Source organism: Melopsittacus undulatus, chromosome 5, assembly GCF_012275295.1.
Source record: "Melopsittacus undulatus isolate bMelUnd1 chromosome 5, bMelUnd1.mat.Z, whole genome shotgun sequence".
Lineage (NCBI taxonomy): Eukaryota > Metazoa > Chordata > Aves > Psittaciformes > Psittaculidae > Melopsittacus > Melopsittacus undulatus.
Window position 1 is genome coordinate 85,212,485 of NC_047531.1, and position 27,086 is coordinate 85,239,570.

Sequence of the window (27,086 nt, forward strand, 5' to 3'; positions counted from 1 at the left end):
CAGCCTTCTCTTCTCCAAGCTGAACAGCCCCAACATAGTCTATCTAAGTTAATTTCCATTAAATTTTAATGCAAAAGCATTTTCTATGAATATATAATTAAATCCAGAGTCTATGATAAACTAGAGTTAGCACAAGAGCTTTCTTTCCATGGTGTTTTACTCTGTTTTTCTCTGCCAGTCTACAGAGTACTCCATCTGAATGTGTTACCTTCCTCCATCAGCCAAGCTGCTGATTTCATTCTGTCATCAATACTTTCTGAATAACTTTTGTTCAGCTCAGAGAGAATTGTTCCACTTGTTTTCCATCCCTGGATGACTGACCAGGCTTGGTTTACCTATGCAACTTCCTCCCAATACTTGTGTGATCCATGTGCCATAGTAAAGAAAGCAGGATACACTCATTCTGAAAGGATAATGTGGCTTTTATTTAATTGGCAGGCACTGCATTGCTGGCAGGTAATATATTTTCCATTTTAATCTATATAATGATATTCATAAAGCATAAAAGTTAGTGAGCCAAGGAAGGGAATAATGGGAACCAAATGAGACTGAACAAAAATCCCCATCCCTTACTGACCTCAATCTAGAGACAAAACCCAGCAAAGGCAGTGGAGCATCAACCTGTGCTGTACATGGGAACTTCCCTACAGCCCTGCACCTGCAGGCTTAGACACAGATTTCATCTCCATGGTTTAGGGGAAGCTTGGCTATCACCTTTCTTCACAACGCATTTAAGCCATCATGTCTCACAACGTTTTTGGAAGCCATTTGTACTCAGATGGTGTAGGACATGAAATGGAAAGAGGCTGGATGTCTAAGCCCAAAGCTGATTGCTAATCCGTCACCCACACATCAGCTAACCCAAAATCATTAATCACCAAGAGTGCTACATGACAGCTTCAGAGCTTTCCTAAAAGGAAAGCTGGAAGTAGTTTTGGAAAGTAGTGTAGGAGTCTATTTTTCTTGCAGCAAATTTCGCCCCTATAAAACTGGTTGTGAATTCATCACCCACACATGCTCCTGAATTCTAGGAACATTTCACATCTATTGGCATGAGGTTCAGGATAAGTTGGCTTTGCTTCTCCTCCACACTACCCTGAGGAGTTATTCCGTCCACAAGAAGTAATGGGCAATGATGTTTAGCAGCAAGGATTGGAAGTTTAGCTGCTTATCTAGAAAAACAGGGCATGCCTGAAGTCATGGCAGTGAAGTCAGCAGACAAAGGAGACTTCCTCCTGAGCCAGTACTGAACCACTGCTCCCTTCTGGCTCTCTGTGAAGCAGAAAAAGAGATATATCAGCCAGCCTTTGCTGAGCTTCAGAAATGGCTATTTCTATTTCCTCTGGTGTCTTCTTGAGAAGATGAGCAAGCCCAGCAGTGCAGCAGTACATAGCCTGGCTGCTTCTGGCTGTGCAGTACTAAGCCAGTACATAGTCTGCTCTGTGTATGATTTGGCATGGTCTTGATATCCACCATTCTTTATTGGTTAATACAGATGAAGGGAACCAGTCTTGAGGATTGAGTTCAAAACCTATGCATCTTTCAACTTTCATAAATCCACCTCCACAGGTTTACATAGAACTAGGAGCCTACATTTTTAAGGTAGACTCTCAAGCTTTCTTCCTGGCAATCCCCTTTTCCTCCTACTCCTGCCTTTCTGGGTATTGTGATGCCACAAACAGACTGGTTTTGTTCTTAGCTAACAAGTCCTTTTACATGCCAAAACAAACCTCCCCTGGTTCTCCTGTATCTTCCTCCTAAGACCACTTACTGCACTTTGCCTGTACTGTGATACTGTGTTTGTAGAAGCCTCCTGTGTCTCATCCTCTCTACCTGCCACATCCTCTGTGACCTCAGGGGTGAACTCTCCTGGACACACCATATAACCCCTATGGTTTTCATCCCTACACTAAGGTTTTCTCCTAGCCCAGCTTCACTTTATCAAGGCAATACTGCCTGTACTGCCTATGCATGACGTGCCCAGTATTGCATTGTCTATTAACAGAACCCGTCTTCATTGAGCACCCAATCTTAAACTGTAGACAAACATTCACAAGCAATCTTAACACTTCTCTGCTCAGTCTCTTTGGCCATATTGCTGGTCTAGATGAAAGAATTTTCTCAGTGACAAAATATAGCTTGTGCTTTCCAGGATGTTAGATTAGATTAATGGTCCTTTCCAGTCACAGAATCTATAAGGCTATTCTTCTCTACTGTTGGTCTTTGAAGAACCTTTGATAGAGTTTTCTTCAAGCAGGACTGGCCTTAGTAACACCTGACTGGAATGTTGCAGTGGCAAGGGAGAGGGTATTCTGAAGCAGATCTAGGGATGAGTGACCTGTTGATCTGCAAGGAAATTGGCTCGTGTGGATGCATTAGATTAAACATGCTTGCGCTGTGGAGTCCACACATGCACCCACATCAGACAGACCTCTGGCTTGTCTGCACCAGACTAATACTCTCTACTGCTATAACATTTTTGTCTCTGACATCCCACATGAATGAGGTTACCTTTATGAAAACGTCCCACAAAGTGACAGCATTGTACTCTTCTGATTTCCTCCTTTAAAAACTCTATGTGACAATGAACATCATTAATACAGGATTTGCACAGCAGGATGTAGATCTCCTATTAACCCCCTTAGAAGTAAATATACAAACAATAACATTTATTTGCAGGAATCGAAAGTCTCTATCACAATTCTTGTCAGTTCTGTGAAGCTACATTTGGGATTATTTTGGCCCGCTACAATTATTTTCACATCTGAACATATCATAAGATCTCTAAAAGAGATAAATTAAATGGGGAAGAGCAGCACACAAATTATTTACTATAAATTATGAAATAAAACAAGATAGCAAAGTAATCTCTGTGCAGATGAACCACTAAAATGTAATTAGTGAGACACTGCAAAAGACTGACTACACCTGAAATAGCTTTAATATGTCTTGAATAAGATATGATCTTGGCATATTTATAAAATCCCTGTTCAACTCAACCAAAAAAAGGGAAAAGGGAAAGGGGAAAATGGAAAAGGGGAAAGGGAGGAAAAGGAAAGTGAAAAGAAAAGGGAAAAGGAAAGGAAAAGGGAAAAGGAAAGGAAAAGGAATAAGAAAAGGAAAACGTATGCCAGAGAGATTGCTCTATATGACTGGAAAGCTGAGAAGATTACTAACTAAAAAACCTTATATTTTAGGTTACTAATCTGAAGGTAATCCAGTATCACAGTACTCCAAAGCACTACTATTTCGTATTTCAGCTCAGATGATGATAGATGGATAGCCAGATGGAAAAAGGAATTAGAAGCCCAGGATTTAAAAACATGATTGCCTAAGTTAGCGTTCTAAAACAATGACCTTATTTTTGAGTGGTGAACCACTGTTTGTCTTACTGAATTGGAACCCTACCACTCCTCTGCAAGTAGGATTTAAGTCACCTATTTTCAAGCCTGGCACTGTAACCTAAGGCTGTATTCTCCCTGTCCATAATGATTCCCTAGATTTTATGTTTGCTAAACACAGCTATCTATGCTGTAATTTATTTCCATTTAATTAAATGGATGGAACTTTCCAAGTTAAAGAACACAGTTATGAACATATAGGTTTTAAATGATGGAAAGAAGGAGAAAGACTATTTCTGACATCTGTATCTCTGTTTGTATGCATCTCTACAGCACCTGCTTGGACTTGCAGAGACATCATCAGCATGGCAATCATTTGAATATACCCCTCCCATCAACTAGAACTTTAACAGATGTTTATCAAACTCACTTACCTGTAAAAAGCACAACAGGAAAGAAAAACCAACAGGGTTTTATACCATATCCAGAAGGTAAAGTCTGTATAAATTGGACCTGTCAGTAGAGGCTGATCTTACCTGTCAAGGTGGCACACATGAAACAAAAGACAAGTCTCTCAGGACAGAGATGTATTGGATGTTATAGACCAAAATGAACATGCTTGGATTGCAAATCAGGAGCTGAAGCGGCCAATAGAGAACAGCTGGAGCTGTGTAAGCCTCATGTGTCTCATACAACTAATTAAACATTCAGCCTCATTTCATTACTGGCTGGTGCTCACATAAGCTCTCCAGTTTGGCCCCATTTAGGGAAAGCAATTGCAATCCAGTTTGGGATGGAGGTGGCATCAGTGTATGCGATGAGAACCCACAACAGTTAATAAATGCTTTTAGCTTCTAGCTAGACAAAGGTAGTGAAGGATCTTTTTGCTACAGCCATTAGTTGAGACCTGAGCCACTGGGAATTCATGAGCACATCTAAGTGGCCAAACTCATTATGAAACAGCAGACGTGCTGCTTCAGCCCAGAGCTCACACACAGCACCAGCTACATCTCTCAAGACATCCTCATGAGCCAGTTTCACCTGTCTTATGCTTCAGGACTGCTGCCAGCTTCCCTCTCTCATAGTCTGGCTCCAGGAACAAACAGCATTTACCACTTAGCCTTGTGATAGAGCATCTTACAAAGCTGAGCATCACCCTGCCAAATTACACTGCATCTTAAAGTACACCACTCTGTTGAGCTCTTCCCTGTGCATTGATGTAATGCTGGACTTGAGAGAAATGTATGGATACACAATCAATAATGCCAGACTGATAGCCTACAAAAAGTCATGCTGCTGCATGATGCCTTTTTCTGTCTGGTATCAAAATGCATCAGCTGAAAGGGCCAAAATAGTGATACAAAATGGTTTTCTGTGTAGCCTGGAAAAGGCCATTACCAACCATTCAGGAAACCCAGTTTCTGTATCTGTGCCAACCCTGTACTGAGCGAGCTCAAAGGAAGAAAACAAGCGTTAAATGACGACAGAACAGCACTGTCATTATTTGGAGTTAAAATTAAGATATCCCACAAAGGGTGTTTGAGGATTAATGTATTCACAGCACTCTGCAAATGCAAGGACTTATTATAAGTTACAGACTGGGATAAAAATACTCACAATATTCCTCATGTGTTTCAACATTATTGTCAGACGGGTGCTCTCATAGGATATGACTAATTGTACTCCAGGCTTATGATCAGTTGACTGAGGACCTAAAAAAGGCCAAATAGTTTGGTTTTAGAGTTAACAGCTTAGCAGAAGTACATCTGTAAAATACTGCACTACACAGGAACTAACATATAGAAAGAACCTACTGTGTGCTTAAAGCACTATTGCAATTAGAAAGCATGGATAAAGAGTGTGGTGGAAGAAAGTGGTCTGACAGGAAGTGCTCAATTTTTATACATTGACAGAGAGTTGGTTTTTGTTGTTTTCTAATTGCCATCAATCTGAATTTCAGTGGGAAATTTATGCTTGAGTAACAAATAATTGGAGGGAGAGGGCTGGCAATCATCCACGACACGAGGCAGCATTGATGCAAGTCTTGTGTCTCGTTAAAAACATTGGTTTTCTTTTATTCTTCTCCAACTGAAATTAAAAATAAAAGGCAAAAAAGGCAAAAAAAAGCAAAAAAAAAAGCAAAAAAAAAGCAGGCTTCCAGACCAATTCCAAAACAACTGTTATAGAAACAACACTTATATCTGTCATATATAAATTCTCCCTTCTTCATTCTGTATTTTTCCTGTTCCAGGCTGCTTTTCTTTGCAGCCCATTGCTTTCATACATTTTCTACTAAGATGCATTTACAGAGTTTGATTATGTTCCTACTGAAAAAAACACAACCCAACATTTTTCAGTTTTCAAGCCAGAAAGATCAGTCTTATAATGTGGAAGAAATGACTAAGCATATCCTGTTCCTTCCTTCTGCTGGAGGCACTGAGACAGTTGAAGTTGGGTAAGTAGTGTGAATTACCTGCCCCAAGGAGACAGCAGGGGAAAGGCTTTCACCACAGTATGCCAGGTAATGTGGAACACAACAACCTCTCCTCGATATCTATCTGACCTTCTTACTTTGCAGTGTTAAGCAAGGAGGAGGGTGGACATAAGCCATTTTGTACCACTTGGTTTGAGACCTAAGGTTCTCCACATGTGGTCATCATCAAAACCAGTCCATAAACTGCTGTGTGAACTATACTGGTTTTACTTATGCAAACAGGGCTTCATTCAATTAGATCAAAGCTGTGTTACAACTGTTATTATATATTCACCATACCGAGAGGAATAAGAACTCCATCCTGCTAACCTTACAACGCAATAGTGATCTCATGAGCAGGATCTGCCTCCCTGTTAAAGAAGTAGCTTAACCTGGAGATCTCAGACAGAAAAGCCCTGCTCCCCTGCATGCACACTGGGATCTGCCACTGACACACCAGCCTTAAACCCTCTGCAGGGTGAGGTAATGACATGAGAGAGAACAATAAAGTCATTATTAATTCTTTAAATAGAAACATATCTTTTAAGAAGAGGAATGAATGAGAAAGGATGATAATGAAAGAGCTACCATCACAAGCAAGGGTTATGCACTAGCAAGAAGAGGCTTTTTAGAGAGTATCACTACTATTCCTCCTCAATAGCAGGCAGGATTCCCATGTCTGCCTTAGCAGACACCTGTGCACTCTCTGACAGAGCTACTGCAATTGTCATTTATCCTAAGGAACTAAAATGAATTAAAACATACAACTGCCATAATATAGTTTTTCCAGGCAGCCTGGATATCAACACTTCCAAGTTTCTGATGTTTGAACTGGATTTTAGAATACAAATCCGTATCCAATTTCTTCCCTTTAGGGACTACAAAACTACATTTTTAATCACATCCTAATTAGAAAAGGGCCTGAAACAGACTCCGAAAGAATTGAGACCTTACAAAGAAATCACTAAGCTGGGACTTAGCAGACTAAGGTGCAGTTCATTTGTTATTCTCCTCTAGAAACTTAAAAGAATCACTTAGCCAGACTATATTTTAGTTCATTTCTTGTTGTACACAAAGGAAGGGAGAGATAGGGGATGAAAACTCCATGAACGAGACAATATTGAGTAACAAAAAGCCCACAGAAATTGTTTCTTCCTGCCATCATTTTACCATATATGGTTTGTGTGTTTTTTTAAAGTAGTGAGTTCCTTTTTTGTTTTAATTTGCAACAGAAAATGTAGGATCCTAGGTCATTAAACATAGTGTAACACAAGGGAAGTAGTGTTTTAACATATGGGCACAAAACACGTGTGAGGCTCTGATAATTCTGTGAATTGCAGTGGGTCACCCTGGGCACTTTAGCAAGAGCAGTGGATTTCAGAGGCTAAATTACACCATTAGAAGTCAGCTGAACACTGTGCCTTTCCTCTCCCACCAGTAATACCAATGCCTTTTTCTGCATTACTTAAGTTTTATAGTGCGAGTGCTCATATTCAGTCAAGGAATTTGGCATTTCCTTAGGAAAAAACCCAAATGTAAATAAGTTTCTGACCAGGCTGAAAATAATGAAAAACATGGGAGGGGAAAATGCATTTCTAATAGAGTGTGTCAAATGAAGTCTAAACCACACACTATGGGCATGACTATTATGAAAACATTTGCTCTTGCTATGTAATAAATTGGGTACTAATGAAAAAATAAATTCAAAAACAAAAGGAAGGGAAAGGAACAGAGTGCAGAGAATCTGATAACTGGAAGAAACTTCTATGGCTTGTATTTCATTATACATGACAGTTACTGGTAGCTATACCCAACTGTTATATTTTAGGTCTTCCCACATTCAGCGCTAAATCATTGCCTTTTTGAAGTGTAGGTGATTTTAGCTTCAAATTGTAATAAAGTACACATACAATAATTACTTCCCAGCATGGGCAGATGGACTTGAGCTCAGACCCTGCGTTTTTAGGAACTGTCATGCTCTACTTGCACTCCATTATAGGCAAAGACCAAATGCTAGTCTGTTGTAGACAGAGGACAAAGCTCTACTGACTTCAGCTGAAGCAAGATTTCCCTCACAGGGACTGATTCTTTGCTCACTGGTGTCAATGCAAAAGCTGTCAAATGCCAAATGAGGACCCTGGATCACTCATAGTATTTTTCTATATGAATTGTGCCTGTGTGTCCCAGTACTCTGCAGTGGAAGTCAGCCAGAAAACTGCAGGAAAACTCAAACACTGTGCCAGTTTATAATCTCTTTTATCAAGGAACATAAACACTAGAAAACTATGGGTCCTTTCTCCTTTTGGAATGGCAAAATTAAGACAGCTATTGTTCAGATTTCTACTGTGGAATGATCTTCAGAGTAGTCTAGAATCACAGAATCATATAATGGTTTGGAAGGGACTTTAAAGATCACCTAGTCCCAAGCCCCCTGCTGTAGGCAGGTACATCTTCCACTAGACCAGGTTGCTCAAAGCCTGCATCAAAGGATGAAGTTATTTTCTTTATCTAGATGGTCTTTTCTTACATGATGGAGAACTATGAGCTCTATAATCTATCCTTTGTGCAATGTTTTCATTAGTAACATTTTAAAATCAGATCTGCACTACACTTTGCACAATGCATAAGATGTGAAAAGTTAAGAAGATGCTACACAGAAGACGGACAAAATCAATAGGAAAACTATTACTTAATAATACACTGCTTTTCACACATGGACTGCAAAGCAATGTTAAAATGTTAATTAAATAAGCATAACAGCACTGCCATTATGAAGTTCAGCTTTTCAAATTGTTGTGCACCCTCAGATTCTGATTAGACCTTTAGATTACATTCTGCATGGAGAGGCACACCATACCTGTTTCTCTTTAGAAGGACACAAAGCCAGTTTCTCTACTCCACTAAATGGACAGAAGTCATTTGAAATACATGGAGCACTAATGAAACATGCCAGAACTGGACCTGGGTTGTGCACTGTTAAAACCAAGGGCAAAGACTTCATGATTTCATAACTTTGGCTAAACACTCTGAATTACTCATATTTTCAGGAGATAGACTCTCAAGAGAATAAAAATAAACAAGATTGATATAAAAATGGTTTTAATACATTTTCTTTCTTCCTTTTTCTAAAGAGCCTTTATAGAAGGCTGTTTGTGAAATCATTCCTTATATCTGCTCTCACTCCCCTGTAGTGAGCTTGGTATAATGAAATGCTGATAATATTCAGTACAATTCAGAATTCACCCCACTGGGCGTACTGAATCAGTATTCTTGTCAAAGTAAATTTAGCACTGATTTTTAATCTCTTCATTGCTAGGAGCACAGTACAAATTCATAAATTTTAATTTTTATTTTACTTTAGTAAGTGTAATTACCTACAACATTTATAAATTTAAGCAGTGCAAGAGAAAGATGCTGTCTGATCAAAATTCATAACCTGCTTCTACTGGGCATTCATTTTATTTTATATTGATCCGCACTGAGAGTAAGATGATTTGCTTGCATAAAGGCTGAGAGACCAAAGAGACTCAGCTACAGTAACTCAGTCCATCACTCGTGTTCTCTGTTTTCACAGAGTCTAACTCATTGGTTCCTGATTTGGACATTGTGTGCTACTGGTATTCTATCAATAATTGATAGTGATGAGTTTTTAGGCCAAAAAGAGCGTTTTAGGTTTTTTAGTTTTTCTTTGGTTGGTTGATTTTTCCCACTGTGTTAAACAAAGGTTTTGCTTCAGTCTAGAACTGAAGTGTCCAAACTTTAAAAGTCAGAGTTCCTGCACAGGGGAAAAGAAACTTCCTTCTGTAACCATATGTCTTGAGGACAGAGACATATTAATCTCCCCCAACCAGGTTGTGACCTTGTCCTGGGTTCAGCAGTAGCAGTCATTTTTCTCCTTCTTAGTAGCTGGTTCAGTGCTGTGGTTTTGACTTTCAGCCTGGGAACAGCACTTATAACACCAATGTTTTTAGTTGCTGCTCAGTAATGTTTAGTCTGACCAAGGACTTTCTGATTCTCATGCTCTGCCAGGGAGGAAGGGAAGCCAGGAGGAAGCAGAGACAGGACACCTGACCCAAACTAACCAAAGAGGTATTCCATACCACAGCATGTCATGCCCAGGATGTAGAACTGGGGGCAGTTACCCAGAAGGGCTAGATCACTGTTCAGTCATCTGGGTACTGGTCAGCAGGTGGTAAGTGGTTGTATTCTCTTCCCTTGTTATTTCCCTTATCACTATTATTATCGGTGGCAGCAGCAGTGGTTTGTGTTATACCTTAGTTACTGGACTGTTCTTATCTCAACCTGTGGGAGTTACATTCTTTCCATTCTCCTCCCCATCCCTCTAGGAGCTGGGGGGAAGAAGGGAGGGAAATGAGCAGATGGCTGCATGGTACTGACTTACTGACTGGACTTAAACCACAACAGACCTTCACCTCCACTAACTGTAGAGTGAACAAGCAGATTGGGTTACCTGTCACACAGCTTTCATCAAATACCCACTAAACACATCCTTACATTTATCTATCCTCCTCTCTGATTTTTATGTCATTGACAACAAAAACAAAAGGTGTACCTTTCAGACTATATTGGATCAGGACACCACAGTAGGAATTAGGAGGCCTCAATTCTCAACTTTATTACAAATTCAGTTCATGCTTTTGCATAAGATTGTTACACACAGATTCTCTGTAATAATTAGGCACCTTAATATTAGTGAAATGTCAGAATCCTTCTGAAGACCTGGGACTTTAACTCCCTTATGCCTTGGCTCACTGTCACATGTCTGCATCTTTGGTTAAAGAATCTACAGAGAGAGGCAGCCTACAGACCCAGACTACACGTTACATTTGAACTCTGGTTTGGATTTTCTATTACAAGATTTAGCCTTGTAGATTCCTAACACCTAGGACATTGTTGCATTATCTCCTTGTTCCCTTGTAAAAGTCAGAGCAACCATTAGCAATTTCTAATAGTCATAATGGATTTAATATGATAATGGCATGCCCTAATCAAATAAACTCTGCACAGGGGAATCTTCCAAAGGTTTAGAAGCCAGAATGGGATTTATCTTGTTTTGATGGATTCAAAAAAATGGTCCCAGCAAAAGAGATAATGAAGCCCCTGTCTGCAGAGAGATTAAATTAACTTAATGGACATGCAAACTAAATATGCACAGATACTTGCACTCCTTTCTCAAGTGTGGATCTTGGAAACTATCCTATCACTTGGAGCACATAACAACCAGCTGAGCTGCTGTGGTGCAGAGTGCAGCTGCAGGCTTCTTTATGAGATTTATTTTGCTTAAAAACTGACTACACATGATTATTTTCAGTCCAGAACTACTGCAGTGGAAGACAATAAACATTCACAGTCTATATTTCATGGTTTACACTTCGGTTCTTAATGCTATAATGCCAAAGATTAGCTTAAATTAGGTGCTGGACAGAAGAGGGAAATGGGTTAAATATTTAGATAGGGTAAGGGAACAGTGCAAGTTCTCATTTAGTAAGAACTGAATTGCCACTGTCATTAATAACGTAAACCTTGGCATTAATGTAATGTTCTGTTATTTACCTGGTCCACTTATTGTGACAATGACTTTAGAAGTCATCCCTTATTTTCTTCCCTTGTTCGAGCACCCACTGGGCCTTATCATGACTCAGACACTTTCTTCCACATTCTTCTCTGAAGATTTTGTTTTGTAGAGCAAGAAACCTGCTGCAGTTTGTGTCAATAAATGTTCACTATGCTTATGGGTATGTTACTCTAAAAGGAATGAAGCAAGGCTGAGAAGAAGATTGCAAAGTGAAGGAAAGCTACAGGTCACATTAGGAACACATTATCAGAAACCCTGAGAAATCAGGAATTAGTTTTGGTATCCTTAAATAAAAAGGTCACCCAAACACTTTAGACTCACTTTGTGTCTATGTTTAGTATTTATTATTCAAATTATTGAGAAATTCATATTTGTGTTCTAATAATTTAGTATTATTCTAAGAAGTCATTAGAAAACAGATATGATCGGTAACCCACATACCTAAGGTCACAGATGATGAATCTTCTGCCAAGGTGTTCTTGGACCAATTCAGGAAGAAGCCAAGTACAAGCTCATTCTGAAAGAAAATAAGAATACTTTAGGGAATATCTTATGTTGTGCTTTGTGCCTTAAATTATTCATCTCTGAGTAGATTTCTGATAGGTTTCTAATGTATATATCAGCAATAAAGGCCAGCCTTTCCTCTCTGAGCATGGGCAAGGATACCAGAGAATGATGTCTACTCAGGCACTGGGAAGACATTAATGGCCCTTAGCACTGGCACAAGGATGCTGCATTGGTGCCTATCTGGCCCCTTTCTGTCAGCACACTTCCAAACAGCAGTGTGCCACATGGGCACATTTGCATTCCTGCTTGATCTCCAGTGTCTCAAGATATGTATTAGCAGCTGCAACTACTTTTACAGAGCAGCCCATCTGAAACAAATGCAGGGGAATATCTTTACTGTGTAATGTGCAGTCAGCATGCAATTTGCCCTTGGCACAGAACCAACCCCAAGCATCTGACCTGACGTGTGCCTCCCTGAGGCTTAGATAATGTGAGTGCCTCCTTCACATGGAGGCTTAATGGACACTTACACTGAAAAGCTCCACAGAGTGTTAACTCCTATCAGAAACCAACAGGGAGTGAAAGGGATGATCATATTTCGCCATCCTCTTTAAAAGAGTAATCCACCTTATGTACTGCACTATAACTTTTCTCTTTATGTACTGACCTGTGCTGCTCTAGTGAACATATATAACGGGTAGTTACATTCAGCTGCAGAGAATTAAAACAATAAACCAAATCCCCAGATTTGAGTACTGTGCAAGGCAATAAAATGGTGAATTCTGGAATGGACGCAGGATTCTGAATCAAAGGTGGACAGTAACTGTATTTTGTTAGCTTTTTTCATAGAGCCGTATTTCAGAATGGCCATTCTTTAAGACTGCTAAAATTGCTACATTCATACTGATGTTACTTGGACTGACACTATAATGAATGGGTAGAACAAGAGACTTTTCAGATTCTAGCATTAAGATGTCACATTGTGTTTTTTTCCCAGGCCATGGAAAATAGTGTCTCTTATTGGCAAGCTGTACTTCATGTAGCATTTGTCTTGTTTTAGTTTGACAAGATGTGGCATGATTCTGTGCAAGGAAAAAAGGAAGGTTTTAGTGACAAATACAGCCAGCGAGGAGTTAACATGGGGTTACAGAAGACAGAGGAGCAAGATGCGTATGTTCAGCATAGAGATAAGGTTAATCCTTAAGCTATTAGGAGTGGTCTGCCAATATACCTGTCTGTTCTGAGTATGACTGATTATTCTCTCATCTCATGCAAATAGTTTACAGGAGAAAGCACATACACCTGCTTCAGCTTTCAGTGGCTTTAAACAGCTGAGTTATTCTCTGTGGGACCTGCATTTGCTCCTTCAGCACAAGTCCAAAGTGCAGGAATTCTCTAGGGTTTAAAGAGGGTATTTTGGCAGCTCAGTCTTTGACAACATAAAAATAATCAGAGAAACTTTAGTAGCCCTTTGAGTTCAAAGACCTTGAGAGAGGTGGGCAGGAGGTGGAAGGAAGGATACACTAACTGACTTGAAAGAGAAGTAAAATACTCCACGTTGAGCAGCCTGGTGTTCTGCTTCCTCTCCACTTACTCTTTGAGCAATAAATGGAAAGATATGAGCACAGATGTTTGTAAACAGGAGGTGCAAAGATTGTTTCAGGTGATAGTTCCGATTTCTAAAGGAGACAACACTGGGAAAAATGACACTTGTTTAAGTACAGAAATGGAATTAATGCAGATCTTACATAAGGCATGAGCACAACACTGCTGCTGCCATGGTACTGATTTCAAAGCTTTCCCTGACTGTGTGTCCACTGTACTCAACAGGTATTGAAGCACCTGGGGAAGCAGCAAGGCTAATGCTGACAAATGGAACACAAAAATATAACTGAATAGGTCATGTTACTGGGGCATGAGTAGCATCTATCCAGGGCAACGTGCTTCAAAAACAATGGGGAAGATCTCCTACATGCTTGTGGCAATCAGCATTTTGCAGACTTTTATTCAAAACAGAGTAAATTATTCCTGACCTGTGTTAATTTGCCTGCTGCAGGAGTCCACCTTTTAGGCTTCCACTATCAAAGTGTGCAAGTACCTTCTTAAGTTCCCCTTTGTGAACAGACCACATGCTGAACTGTCTGATGATTCCTAAATCAATGGGATTGTCAATTGGACCCCAGTCAATTGGACCCCAGTCAATGGGACTGAAGCATGTGCTGAAGAGTTAAGTGTGCATCTAATTACACTGCTGAAAAGAAACAGTCACATCAGTGCTTTGAACAGACGAATGAGTAAAGTGCTGTATTCAAGTAGGTAAGAGTCCACTTCTAAACAAGCAATTGTTACAAAGCTTCGACCATAGGTGGAATCTCAGAGACCCCATGACAGTCCTGGCAGATAGGCAGGCATTGAGGATGATCACAAGCACTCACCTGCCCTTTGAACCCCTGGAATTCTTACTTTTAAATCGGTAAATGGAAATCCCCTAATATACTGCCCATTTAGGGGTTTTTAGGAACGTCTCCTTTCCATTCTTACCTAATAAGACAACAATCTTTAATATGCAATGGTGATATTTTTCCAGGTCACTCTGTAACATTAGCCTGCTGGGGAGCAGCCAGGTATGTATGGGTGCATCAGTGCTGGTGTGGCTAGAACTCATGCATGCCCTGTTTTCAGCCATTAAACTCAAAAGGGATAAATTCCACCTTCACACTAGGATACAAATGAAACAAGCAATGTCACTGGCATTAAGGGAGCTGGCACAGCCCTGCACCATTGTAGCTTGGTAGAATTTGTCTACTGCTCTCCAGAGACTAACTAGAAAAGCACTGTGCTGTTTGTGACACAGCCAGATTTAAGTTCATTAGAAGAAAAAAGCAGCTTCTCCTGTGCTTTCCATTTTCTTTTCAGCTCTGTTAGAGTAGATTTGGGGTCAAAGAACACCCATGCACCTGTTATACTTTAACAGGATGGAGAATCAGCAGGAAAGAAAGAAACCAGAAAAAGCTGACCTTGCTGGAGCTATTATAACTTCAGGAAAGGGCAGTGGAAAAGACACGACTTTGAACCCTCCCCATTTTGGCTCTGCAGGATGCTTACTGCAGGAGTACAGGAGTTGTGGGAGTTTATGGGACCGACATACCTCTGGTGCACTTTGTATCACTGTATTATGTGCCTCCATACAGGCACTGCAGGAGTTATTTTCTCATCTCTGCAAATCCCAAGTAGTGCCAGTGAACAAAATACAAATGAAATATGGGAAGCTCTTATGAAACTTGATTACTTTTAGACTGTAAAACATTAGTCATTCTAGAACAATGCTGTGGTTCTGGTTTTCACTGTATGCTTGAAAATGAGTGAACATAATTTACAATAATTTCCACTTTATCCCCTCTTTAAAGCCCTTTTACACAGCCTGTAAGTCACCATAAAGCAGTTTATAGAACCCATGCATAGCTGATACACCATCACTGCTTACCTGCTTGCACTTTGGCCCAAGTGCTTAGTTAATTTGGATACTTAGACAATTTTTATGTAGTCAAACTCCCATATGCCCAATTTCTGTTTTACTGATTAGCCTACTGTGCACTAGTGTGTTTGCCAGCTGCCCCTACCATGATAAAAACCTCCTCAAACATCTAAGCCCACTGAACTTGCACACAAAACCAATCTATGTGGAAGCTGTGGGACTAATATCATGTATTTATTTAAGGCCATGAAGTTTTGCAAGATCAGTATGAATATCTAGTCTCTGAGCTGTGTTATCAATAACAATATCCACAAATTAAATGCCACCTCTTTTAAATTGTGAGAGAATTCTCTATAGAATGATATTAGCTGTCTGACAGTACTGAATGTGCACGGTTGCTATATAAAACATTGCTTTAGATTCAGTTTTAGATTTTTCTCTTGTAATGCCCAAGCCAGGTGCAAGCTGTCTTTTCAAGATAAACATGAAGACATTTAGCTTTGTGAATGCTGCTGTTTGACACAAGGTTATATTAATGGAGCTTTACCTTGCTTTTGTGTTCCAAAGGAGTGTGCAACCCTCCTACAGTACAGCAGTAAAGTGACAAACCACTAGGGCAGCCCTAATTTATATGATAGGTTATGAGGTTTGGGCTGCAATCTCCATTCAGCCCATCGCTCAGCTAGAGTTAAGAGTGAAACAGAGAGAAACATCAGTGGCCAGCAGCAGCTGCCTTTCCTCACAAATGTGATTTACACCTCGATAATGTGGTTTCTCCTACATGTTACCAACCTTTAATTTATTCTTAGTTGATGTTTCACCTGTTACTGGTGGCATCACTTGTTTTTTCTGCCATTTAATGAAGCAAAACTCCAGATGTCTAAGCACTGTTAAGCATATTGTCTTGCTGATCTAGAAGACCCAGGCACTTCAGTGCAGTCAGCAATGGTGCACCTGGCACAGTGTGATCACATATATTGCCACTGTTTTGGGAAGAGTAGAATGAAACTAAAAAGGTGCTGAAACCTGCTTTTGATCCTGTCCTAAATGACTCATTATGACAATGAAGGTGCATCGACTTTTGCATTTTAGTGACAGATGTGATAAACATAGCTTGTTGTTCAGGTGTATAATCTGGTGGTGTAGTTATTTATAACCGAGGGTTAACCTGAATTTAGGAAAAGCACTCCTGTTCCAGGCAACTCCTCAATGAATGTCTAAGAGGAAGTCGATGAATGAGGCATATGCATGATGTAAAACTGCTTTGCACAGGGTGGGCATGAGCATGTTTAAGCATTTAAAATGGCCCAACAGGAAATCAACTGATGTTTCTGCAATTACTACATCTGATTTACTAAAAGTGAGAGATAGAGAAAGGTGGCTTGAGCCCTTTAAAGAAGGGTTTAAAGAAACGTTTAATTACATTTGAGCTAAGTGCAAATGAGAAGGCAGCTATTTCCCACTTCTCCTCCTTCATTCAAACCCTTTAGCAGAAAAGGTCAATGACATTCTGACCTATACTTAATTATAACACAATTTTCATAATCAGAACATAGTCTGGACCAAAAAGCATGCACTTTAGGCATGACTGGGGAAGGAAACTGGATATAATCCAATTTTCTCTTTATTTCTAGGATTTTCCATTACTTGATTGGTAGAACCAAACATGTAGTCAGCTTTGTATGGATGGAATAAACTTTTTCAGAGCTGAAAACTGTGTAGTCAATCAGGGTAATGTTCTTACAGTGATAGCAAGCATATTTTATAATGAAATAAAAGCTTTTCTTTCCATCTCAGAAGAGACTCCAGCATACTGTACAGCTACGATACAGCTAGAAGACCCAACAGGCATAATTCAGCAGAATGACTATGTCAAGAGAGTAAAGGGAACACTGTTCTACAGGCACCTGCTCTTACAACATTTCTTCACAAATTTCTTAATTATTTATTCCTACCTAGTTTTACTATTTCATAGGAATGACAGTTTGGTGATGCTTGAGAACAGACAACTCACTCAATGGTTTGGGTCAGGCTCCCTAGCGTCTTGAGAAAAAGGAGAAATTGAACTGCAAAGTTGTCCAAGGCACAGAAAAGACACAAAATAAATGTATTTATTTTTATCAAGACAGCCTCCTTGCTTGGCCTTCTGCTCGGGGTAAAACCACGAGGACACCATGACACTTCTAATGGAGTCATACCAAAGAGAAGAGCAAAAAAGGAAGCCTTCAGTTTGGAACACAAAGGAAATTACCCACTGACTGTTCTTGTTCTAAGTGGGTCAGAACACGTCAGTATTTTCTAAGTTTCTCTTATCTCCCAGCAGGAGAAGCATGTTGAAGTAAAAATAATGATTCAATGTTTGTCAAGTATCAATAACTTTAAAGGTTATCCTCTAGAATTGCAGGTTAGCTTCATGGTGGTAAGCAAGATGATTCCTGCATGCAATAGCACTTTACAGATAGAAACAATCTACTTATTACTCCATTCATTATCGTGCCCTCCAAGTCCAGCACACCAGTAGCTGTGCAATTGCACAGAATTGTTTTCATCTCCTCACGGTTCAGCACTATAGGCTGGACTGGAATGGTTTTCAGCAGCTGCTTAGTCCATCATGTTTGAGTAGCCCCACTGGGCTGGTTGAGATCCACACCAGTGTATGTGCCCAGTAAATGTGTCCACAGTTCCCTCTGAATACCCTATTTGTGGTTGTGCCCAGTGTCCCTGCAGCAACGGGCTGGGAGAACATACCCAGCTACGTGAGTGCATCCTGCAGGACCATAAAGGGAGGAGGAAAGCATTAGGATGCCCAGTGCAAAGCAGCATGCTCTGGCTGATTACTAGCCCATTCACAGACCATGGAGCAGGAGAAAGAGAGCTTCTGTGTGTGACTGGGAAATGTTTGTATTATTATCCCAGGGATTTAAGCAGTCTAATTTTTCAGCTGTGGATTAGGTTTCTACACAGCAGTGCTTGGCCCAAATTGAAAATCCATGTACCTTACAGCAGCCCAGACACACAGCAGAAGACACAGAGCCCTTCACTTCTAGGTCACTGGCTTGTATCAGTTTTTCCTCAGCTGTGACCAAAAGGTGCTAATGTAAAATAAACCCACAACCCTAATGTGAGTGACAGAAACTGCACAACAATTTACCCCAGCTCGTGCAATTCATCTGGCAAGATCAGTCAAGGGAGCCAAGCACCCAAGCCAGCTGTCCATACCAAACCAGTTATACCTCTGTGAGACAGATATTATCTATCCTCTTTGGAAATCTTCATTTCAACTCAGGGCATAGAATTTATATCCATATTAATAAAAACCCTCCTGTTTGTTTCACATATGGACAATTTGCTCTTTAATCTCCATTACACAGTCACAGCTGGGGAATTTATATAGCTAGGCAGTAAACATTTTTCTCCTCCTGCAAGATGACCATGCTGTCATACCCTCTTTTGGCATCCCGGACTGTTCACGCTATTAAACCAAACCAGCCCCAGTTTGTGCTATGGCCCTGAGGCCACAAGACATGATGTGGCTCAACTGGAAGAGGCCCAGGCTCTGCTAACATGCCAGCAGTGACACAGCAGGGTCAATGCACGAGCTTTGTGCCTTGGCTCCCTTGAACATACCCACCTCTGTGTAAGCCTAGGGTTAGGGTTCACAATATATCATTCTGATAATATTGAAACATTCCAATTTTGGTCTTATGTTTGCAATACAATTTCTTCTACATGTTAACTAAATTTTGAAATGAAGGGTATTTCTGGGCTGAAAGAACAGAACTTTTCATTTTAAAACTGTCAAAATCAGACTTTTCAGTATTTTAAAACTTACTCTTTTTTGAGACATTACATTCACCAGAACCTACTCCTTTACTGTCAGAAATTCAGTGAATCACTACTTTTGAATGGCAGCAAAGAAAGAGAAGTTTGTCTGAAAAATGCCCTGTCAGGTCTAATAAACAATTCTTCAGTCACTCTTGTCTTTGTCTTAAGTTCTGATGAATGCTACAATGGCTCCATCTCAAAACAGCTGCATTAGAACTTATGTCATTTATGTGATTTTTTCACTTGGTGTTTTCAAATGAGGCCACTGGAAGCTTCCTGAATCTTTTGGTACAATGCTACCAAGAGCCATATGCAAATAAAATACAGTAAGTACTCACATTAGCCAGTTTCCCGGATCCACTTAGTAGCTGTTTCAGATAGAGATTCAAATCCTTCACTCTTTTATGTTCAAGATCTGCATAAGGTAAATGCCACGAGTAGGGAAACCTGTAAAACAAGAATATTTGTAAGTATAACTCTTGTACTGTATTTGCTCTTAATATTTCCAGATCTACTTTATAAAGTAAGTTAACAGTTTCTAAGAGATTTTGCACGTAGGGCAGGGGACATGTATAGTATCCAGAGGACAGTTTACCCTCTGACTTCCAATAATATGCTGATATTCTGTTTCATACTGTCTAAATAATTAACTAAAAAATAAAGATTCAAAACCCCCAAAATACACTTATTTGCATTTCATGGCATTTAATAGCTCTAAATAATTGGCCTTTTATTCACTACCCTCCCCATTTTTTGCACCGTGAACAGCAAAATAGATCTCTAAACTTGGCCCAGGACTCATGCTATGCAAACCCTCACCATAGAATATCGAATACCAAAGCCTTACTGTAATAATGTGACATTTGATGAATATGTCATTGCTTGCTATTTTACCTCAGATATTTAGAGTCCACCTATCTAATCGATGTCTCACCAATTTAGAGACTAAGATGCGTGGGACAGTGTTGAATGCTTTGCATAAGTCCAGGTAGATGACATCAAACATACCCCTGTCCATCAGTTCCGTAGCCCCATCATAGAAGGCCACCAGACTGGTCAGGCAGGATTCCCCTTAGTGAACCCATGCTGGCTGTCACCAAGTGCCTCATTGTTTTTCATGTGCCTTAGCATGCTTTCCAATAGAATCTGCTCCAAGATTTTGCCAGGCACAGAGACTGACTGGTCTGTAATTCCCTGGGTCTTCCATTTTCCCCTTCTTAAAAATGTGGGTTATATTTCCCTTTTTCCCAGTTGTTTTTAGAGACAATGCACATTAGATAAATCAAAAGGTTAGATTTTTATCAATACACATAATCAATGCATATTAACCTTGCCCTGAAAAGAAGCATTTAACTCAGGTTGAAGGACCATTAGAAAAGATATCTGTGCTAAATTTCATGTAATGGGTTTTGTGATATGGATTGGTTATACTGGGGTTCATAACTAATATTATGCTTTATGTCCTCTACTCTTGTGTGAAATTGGTGGAAGTTTTGATCTAGGTGTATTTCATGTTACACCACTACTGTAAATAGTCAACCATGTCTTGCTTACAACCTTGTTTATACACTTGATCTCAAGAGATCTCTGAAGGCTTCAGACAAATGACTAAAGAGCCTTGTAGCATGCAATATACTGAAAAGAGACACTTGGCCAGTCTTTTGAAAGGCAGCTGTGTAAGACTGTGCAGAAGAGCTGCAATGTATTTTACAATTAAAAAAGAAAGGGGGCAGGATGATAGCAGCATATTGTATGTATGACCCTCACTGAAAGATCGGGGCACAGTTAGGCACTTTACAAATGAATATTAAGAGGCAATTCTTGCCTAACAAAATTACAGTGGCAGGACACGTTAATGAAGGGGGAAGTGATATGACCCAGGACCATGACATATATGAACTGCACAGATTAAAATAGAGCCCAGGTCATTTGGCACACATAGATAGGCTGTGAATGTTCTGGGTTCCTCTGGGGCGCAAAAAGGACTTCTTTCAAGAGATGGAAGGGAGGATCTGTTTGGAAGCAGCTTAAAATTAATCAGGCTGTATAACACAAAGAGGGGACTCTGGCTCTAAAATGTAGGTCCTAGAAGATGCAACCTTAGCACAGTGGCCAAACAGAGGACAGAGAAACTGTGGATTGACAGTGCCAATAACTCTGCTGCAGTGAAGGACAATAGGAAGCTTCTTTAAAAGGCCTTCATGGTTTTGCTGAATTATACCTTTGGCTGAAACTGACTTTGCACTTGAGAACAGACTTGTGCCAGAAAAGGTTAAGTTCCCAAGATGACTTTGAGCTTTGTATCTACCTTAAATAGATCAGAAAAGTATAAACTTGCACCATGCACAGTCATCCTGCATAGCAGATTCCATTTCCTACTTAGTAGCTTGAAGAACAAACATATTGTGTTCATTGAGCTAATAAGTAAATTATGTCACTTAAATGCTTTGTTGGGTGAAAAGATTTTTGGCTTTTAAAAACCAATAATTGAACACAATTAAACTCTGTCTGAAACAAATAAGAGGGATGGTGCTAAAGTGCAAGGCTTGCCTGGGGCAACTGTGCTTTGACTTCCAAAACTGGGCTGAATGTTTACACATCAATAGCAAAGTTTTAGACACTGAGAACTCGGAGCTTTTGACATCAGTTTCTTGATATATAGCCAGTATTTAGTACTTGTATGAACTAGACTTATACTGAGTTATAATGAGATGTCTCCTCCTAATGAGACATGAAAAAATACAATTTCACGAATCAATACAAAGCAGTAACCAAATCATTTCTTTTAGCAGTTCTAATTATTCTAATAATATCAGACATTTTCCTTTTAAATCATACATCTTCAAACTGCTCTTGTGGTTACATTATGGAACAAGGCTTTTTGATTCCTTTGAAGTATCTGGCACTGGCCAGGGCTGGAGCTTTGCAATACAAATATTCTGATGTGCTATGGCAGTTTCGGTAATAACTTCCTATAAAGTAATAATTTCTTTATTAGTAGAATAAAAACTGGAATACATGAAAAGCCTGAAACTGAGAAATTTCTCTTTGAAAACAAATAAAAACTTTAAAATGAAAGAACATACATATAAAGAAACATCATAAAATGAATTATTTTAACACAGTCTTGGGGAAAGATCTCACAGTGACAGGCTATGGCTGGGACTGAATTATGGCAATAAAGCTCTGGAGCTCTTAGAGACAGATTTGGTATACTCAGATTAACCCTCTGTGAGTTCTGGAACTCTCTTTTGCATGCAAATATCTCCAAATCAAACCCATGATTCTAGCACTTCCAGTGTTTAGTGAAATTACAGTTCTCTCCAGCTGCTTCAAAACATTCTATGTGAGCCAGTCATAAGGAGTCAAACTGAAGACAATGAAAATCCCCTTCAGGCAGTAAAAAGATCCTCTAGCATTAACTAACCTGAAACCAGGGGGATATCAAATTTGGATCTGAATTTTGCAGACCTTATTTTTTAAGTCAAAATCATATTGCTTGTGACTATTTACTTCAGGTCAAACCTCTAAGACCTTTCTACTTTTCTAGTCTATCACTTGAATCTCAGCTTGGTTCAAGTAAACTGCTTGTCCTCTTGGCCAGCTTTATGTCTTATTGTAGATTCAGCTTGAAGAGGGCCTTGTATCAGATAAGACATCATGACTGTTTAAGAGAGGACTACTTTGTTCTCAATGGTCTATGCAGTAGAATGTATGTGATATTTGTAGAACATATAACTCCACTTGTATTACCAAAGCCATGGACAGTCATTGCATAAGGCAAAACTGTTTTACATAAGGCAGAAAGAAACTGTAGGACTCAGTGTCTCAGGGAACTGAAGAAACAAGTCTCAGAATATGAAAAGCAGGAATAGACAGGCACATGGCTAAAATGTAACATTCAGAATCATTACAACTAATGACAGCATATTTCTCAAGAGATATTAAACTGAATTTAATAGGCACAAAGTATCAGGGTTTAGGGCCAGGATAGTATATAAGATTATTACATATTTCTCAGCTGGGAAGTATGTGCATGTTTTTGATCACTCCTGCCAGTGTCAGAGACTGGTTTGTTTCTGTTCCAACCCACTGTGAACATTCCTACATTGTTATAATAGATGGATTTTGCTATGTGTTTTGATCGGCATCATGCAGAAAAGAAAAACTATTAGAAGCCCTATTGGCCTTTAATGAAGTCAATACCACTTACCCTTTTATTTGAGGAATAGCTGTGTCAGGCGTAAGCTGTTTCTCCCCCTCTCATCCCATTAAAAAAGAACAATAAAACATATAAAAGTTAGACTGTCACAATGGCCTATGATTCAGTTCCTTCTGGGACTGAATAGAAGGCTTGATAGAATATGTCACATTGCCTTTGTGTTTCTAAAAATACACCTGCTGTACATTTCTCACATTCTCATCTGTGCACAGAGAGAAGCACTAAATAGCAGAATAACATCCCCTAATACGTTGCCTTACTCTGGGAGGGCACACGATGGGAATTGCTTCTGGAGATGGCTGTGAAGTTTGGAGAACTGGTCAAAGGATTTCTCCACAAAAGTGACCACATTGCAGGTCTGTACCACCTGGACGAGGTATAGCTGTATTGGGGAAAAGGGAGAGACCGAAAAGAGAAATGATCAGAGAGGCACATTAGAACAAAGAATGTACATGAGAAAATACAAGGTGATTTTAACAAAGAAAAACCTTTCTTTAATATAGTGCCAAGCTCCAGAGAATTCAGTTTGTAATTTATAGCCTTTGCTGCATAGAAAGAGAAACTTGCCTGGATAGCACACAACTCAAACACTGAAAGATCACTGCAGTGTGTGAAAACTAATAGTGCACCATTAAAGCATCGCATAACAGCCTCCTATTTCTATTAGGCTCCCTAATTTTGTGCCATGCTTTCCTTCTGGATGCTTTAATTAGCTCTTGATTTATTTTTCACTATAGGGCATGAACTGCTCTCCTTAACGGCTCCCTGCTAATAGCTAACCGCATGGTGTTCTATTTCTCCTGTAGATCATTGCTTATGGAACTGCTGTTCATCCTGTGATGCTTTTAACATGGCACATCTTCTATAAAGGAGAAAGGGGAGTATATAAGCTCACAGAAGAGTCATTAAAGACCAAGACAAATGAGGGCAAGCAAAGAACATAATACATACGGGGTCAGGCTTCTTGTTGAACCCCAAAATGGTGGCTCTTGCGATGGATTTCTCTGCATTCAACATCATCCACTCTTGGGGGACAGTCTCTGGAGCTGGAGGCTTTGCAGAGCCTGTCACTGACATCTGTACAAGTGTGTGGATCAAGTTATTGAGTTTAACAGGAAAGCACTCCAAACTTTCCTTTATTTTCCTGAGGAAAAACAAACAAAAGAGGTATTATTTATAGATATATTGTTTCCATTTCTTGATCCTTGGTTTCCTGGGATGCAAGAACCAAAAAAACCCTAAATTCTGAAACCCACCTCACACAAACATGTAGCCCTGTACATGCCAGTTATCACTATTTGCAGCAATACAGCATATCTAGCTTTTGAACTCTACAGCTTAAAGGAGTTCTGTTGCCATAGCCTGTCCCATGGCTTATGTTGGGGTAGTTACTCTTCATGAGCTGAGTACCGTCAGCCTTCTTTCAGATGAGATGCAGACAGAACATTTCCATATGTGTTTTGAGGAATTCCAGGATGGAACATGTGTTCACTTGAACAGGTAGGAGCGAGTTCTCTAGCACTAACCACACATGGATTTACATGTGCCTGCACAAGGCTCTTGCATCCAACTTCTGATTCAGCTGTGCATGATGCGTTGCTAAATCCTCTGCCCAGTTCTTAAATGCTCTATCCCTATGGAGCTGCTTATGATGAAAGAAACAGAAGAGAGAAATATTCTTCCCCTATCTATCCCCCATCTCACCCCTGTGCAATGGGTGCCAGAACACACTTCTCATTTCCTGGAGTTTTAAAATCCTTCATCAGAAAAGACACAATAGATAAAAAAATACCTAGATGTAGATATGTGCTGCAGATGTGTTTTAACATCAAAGTGAACTAAAGAAATAGCACTGGAAGATAATCGCTGGTCTTTGAAGAGTAAACTGTAGCACTCATTAGAAAACACTTGCCCTCCTGAATTCAGTTGCTGGTTAAGATCTGTTTAACTGTGATGCTAACTTATTAGCATTTAACTGTGATGCTAACTGTGATGCTGCTTATTTCTACAGCTCTCAGAAGATGTTCCCAATAGGTTCTGATGTTAAAGAACAACAGCCCACTAGTTTCAGGCCATATGGCAGTAAACCTACCAAATTGCTACAGGTTTTTGGTTTTATTTTGTTTCCCTTCCAGTTTTGGACTGTATCTAACTAGCTTGCAAGGCTGACAATACCCATAGCCACCTTCGTCATCCCCTGTTCAAAGCTGAGCAAATGACTCATCTGTCATGTTAAATTAAACTCTTATTCATGGTTTTCTGTGAGTGGGTTGGATTGCTTACTGTAATCAATCGAAATCAGCTCCATTCATCACATTAGCCTAATTTTCATGATCTCTGATGTTCTGGCTAAAGTCTGTAGCTTCATAGATGCAACTGCACCTAAAAGAACATCCTACCTGCAGACAGCTCCCCAGCCTGCCTCCCTCCTCTCCACCCACTTGAGACCTCATTCAAAACACTGTGTGAATGTATCATACACCAATTAAGCATAGCAAACTGAGGAAAGATGTGCTTTTCTTAATGTAACAGGAGGAAAGGTATCTTTGAATTGATTCCGTTCATTATCTTAATTATTAATTACATTCTCCAGAAACACAACCACAGAGACTACTTAATAAATGACACAAATTAACACTCAAATGGAAAACAAGAAAACAAATCTCAGTTCAAAATATTAGTACAGAATCAATTCAGTGCTGACTAATTAGGTTGCATGTGTTGAACTTTCTTCTATGTATTCAATTTCATGCTTAGTTTAAACACTTCCTAAGTCACTAGGACGTGATTTAGGCTATAGAATCTGCAACTGGGCTGCATTATAGCAAAGCAGCTAGGGAATTCACAAAATTACTATAAGAGGCATGTTAACTTTATAGCTAAATACAGTGCATCTTACTTTGCATAAAGCAGGCCTCAGCTTATAGACTACTATTAATTCAGACATCATCACTGTGCAGAGCAGCTGACATCAGACTACCAATACTTTTTTCCATGGGTCCATTAAGCTTCTAAAATACTTTTAACACCCAAATTGCTAATGGCATACTTTAAACCTAAACAGAAGCTTTTGTTGTCATTGTTGCAGATTTTCCCTGTGACTTAATTTAATTATTACATTTAAAATAAGATAAAAACAGAGGTATATGTTTTCTTCCTCTCCTGTTATTCTGTTTTTTTCTATATGTTGTCCTCTATGTTAGAATGTAAAACACTGAGCAATCCTTACGTCATGTTATCAACAAAGAATTGAAAAGGCCTCTTTGCTATTCTGATGACATCTCAGAGAATGTCTTAACAGCAAAGTAGAACAACTCTATTATGGTTCTCTGCACTTACCTTCAAAGCAAACTGGCTTAAGGAAAGCCTCTTTCCCACAGCCTCCAAAAAGCTGGTTGCTAACTATGTGTGGACCAGTGGGGTACATCAACCCCTTGTGTCTTCTGTTTTAATCCTGCAGTTCATTTTTGGCATGGATTAGTTCACTGACTCAGTTTATCACATTGTGGTACCTGATTACCCTTTCTGATAGCATATTTAAAGTTCATCCTATGGATCAGTGGTGGAACTTTCTCCTTGAACTCTCCAAGATCCCCATACACCTTCTTTTCTTTACAGCTACATTAAGTTTAGCTATAGGAGAAGTT

At 39.6% G+C, this 27,086-nt stretch overlaps 1 protein-coding gene across 1 annotated transcript in view; it reads right to left on the reverse strand.

Annotated features, from left to right (window-relative positions):
• The window catches only part of PIK3C2G (phosphatidylinositol-4-phosphate 3-kinase catalytic subunit type 2 gamma), a 185,241-nt gene that overhangs the window by 17,447 nt on the left and 140,708 nt on the right, over positions 1-27,086 (reverse strand). Inside the window, exons 28-32 of the mRNA XM_034063146.1 lie at positions 24,391-24,583; positions 23,700-23,821; positions 19,556-19,664; positions 11,852-11,927; positions 4,959-5,053 (exon numbers count right to left, since the gene is read on the reverse strand). Coding sequence (XP_033919037.1) covers positions 4,959-5,053; positions 11,852-11,927; positions 19,556-19,664; positions 23,700-23,821; positions 24,391-24,583 — 595 coding nt within the window. The remainder of the gene's footprint in view (positions 1-4,958; positions 5,054-11,851; positions 11,928-19,555; positions 19,665-23,699; positions 23,822-24,390; positions 24,584-27,086) is intronic.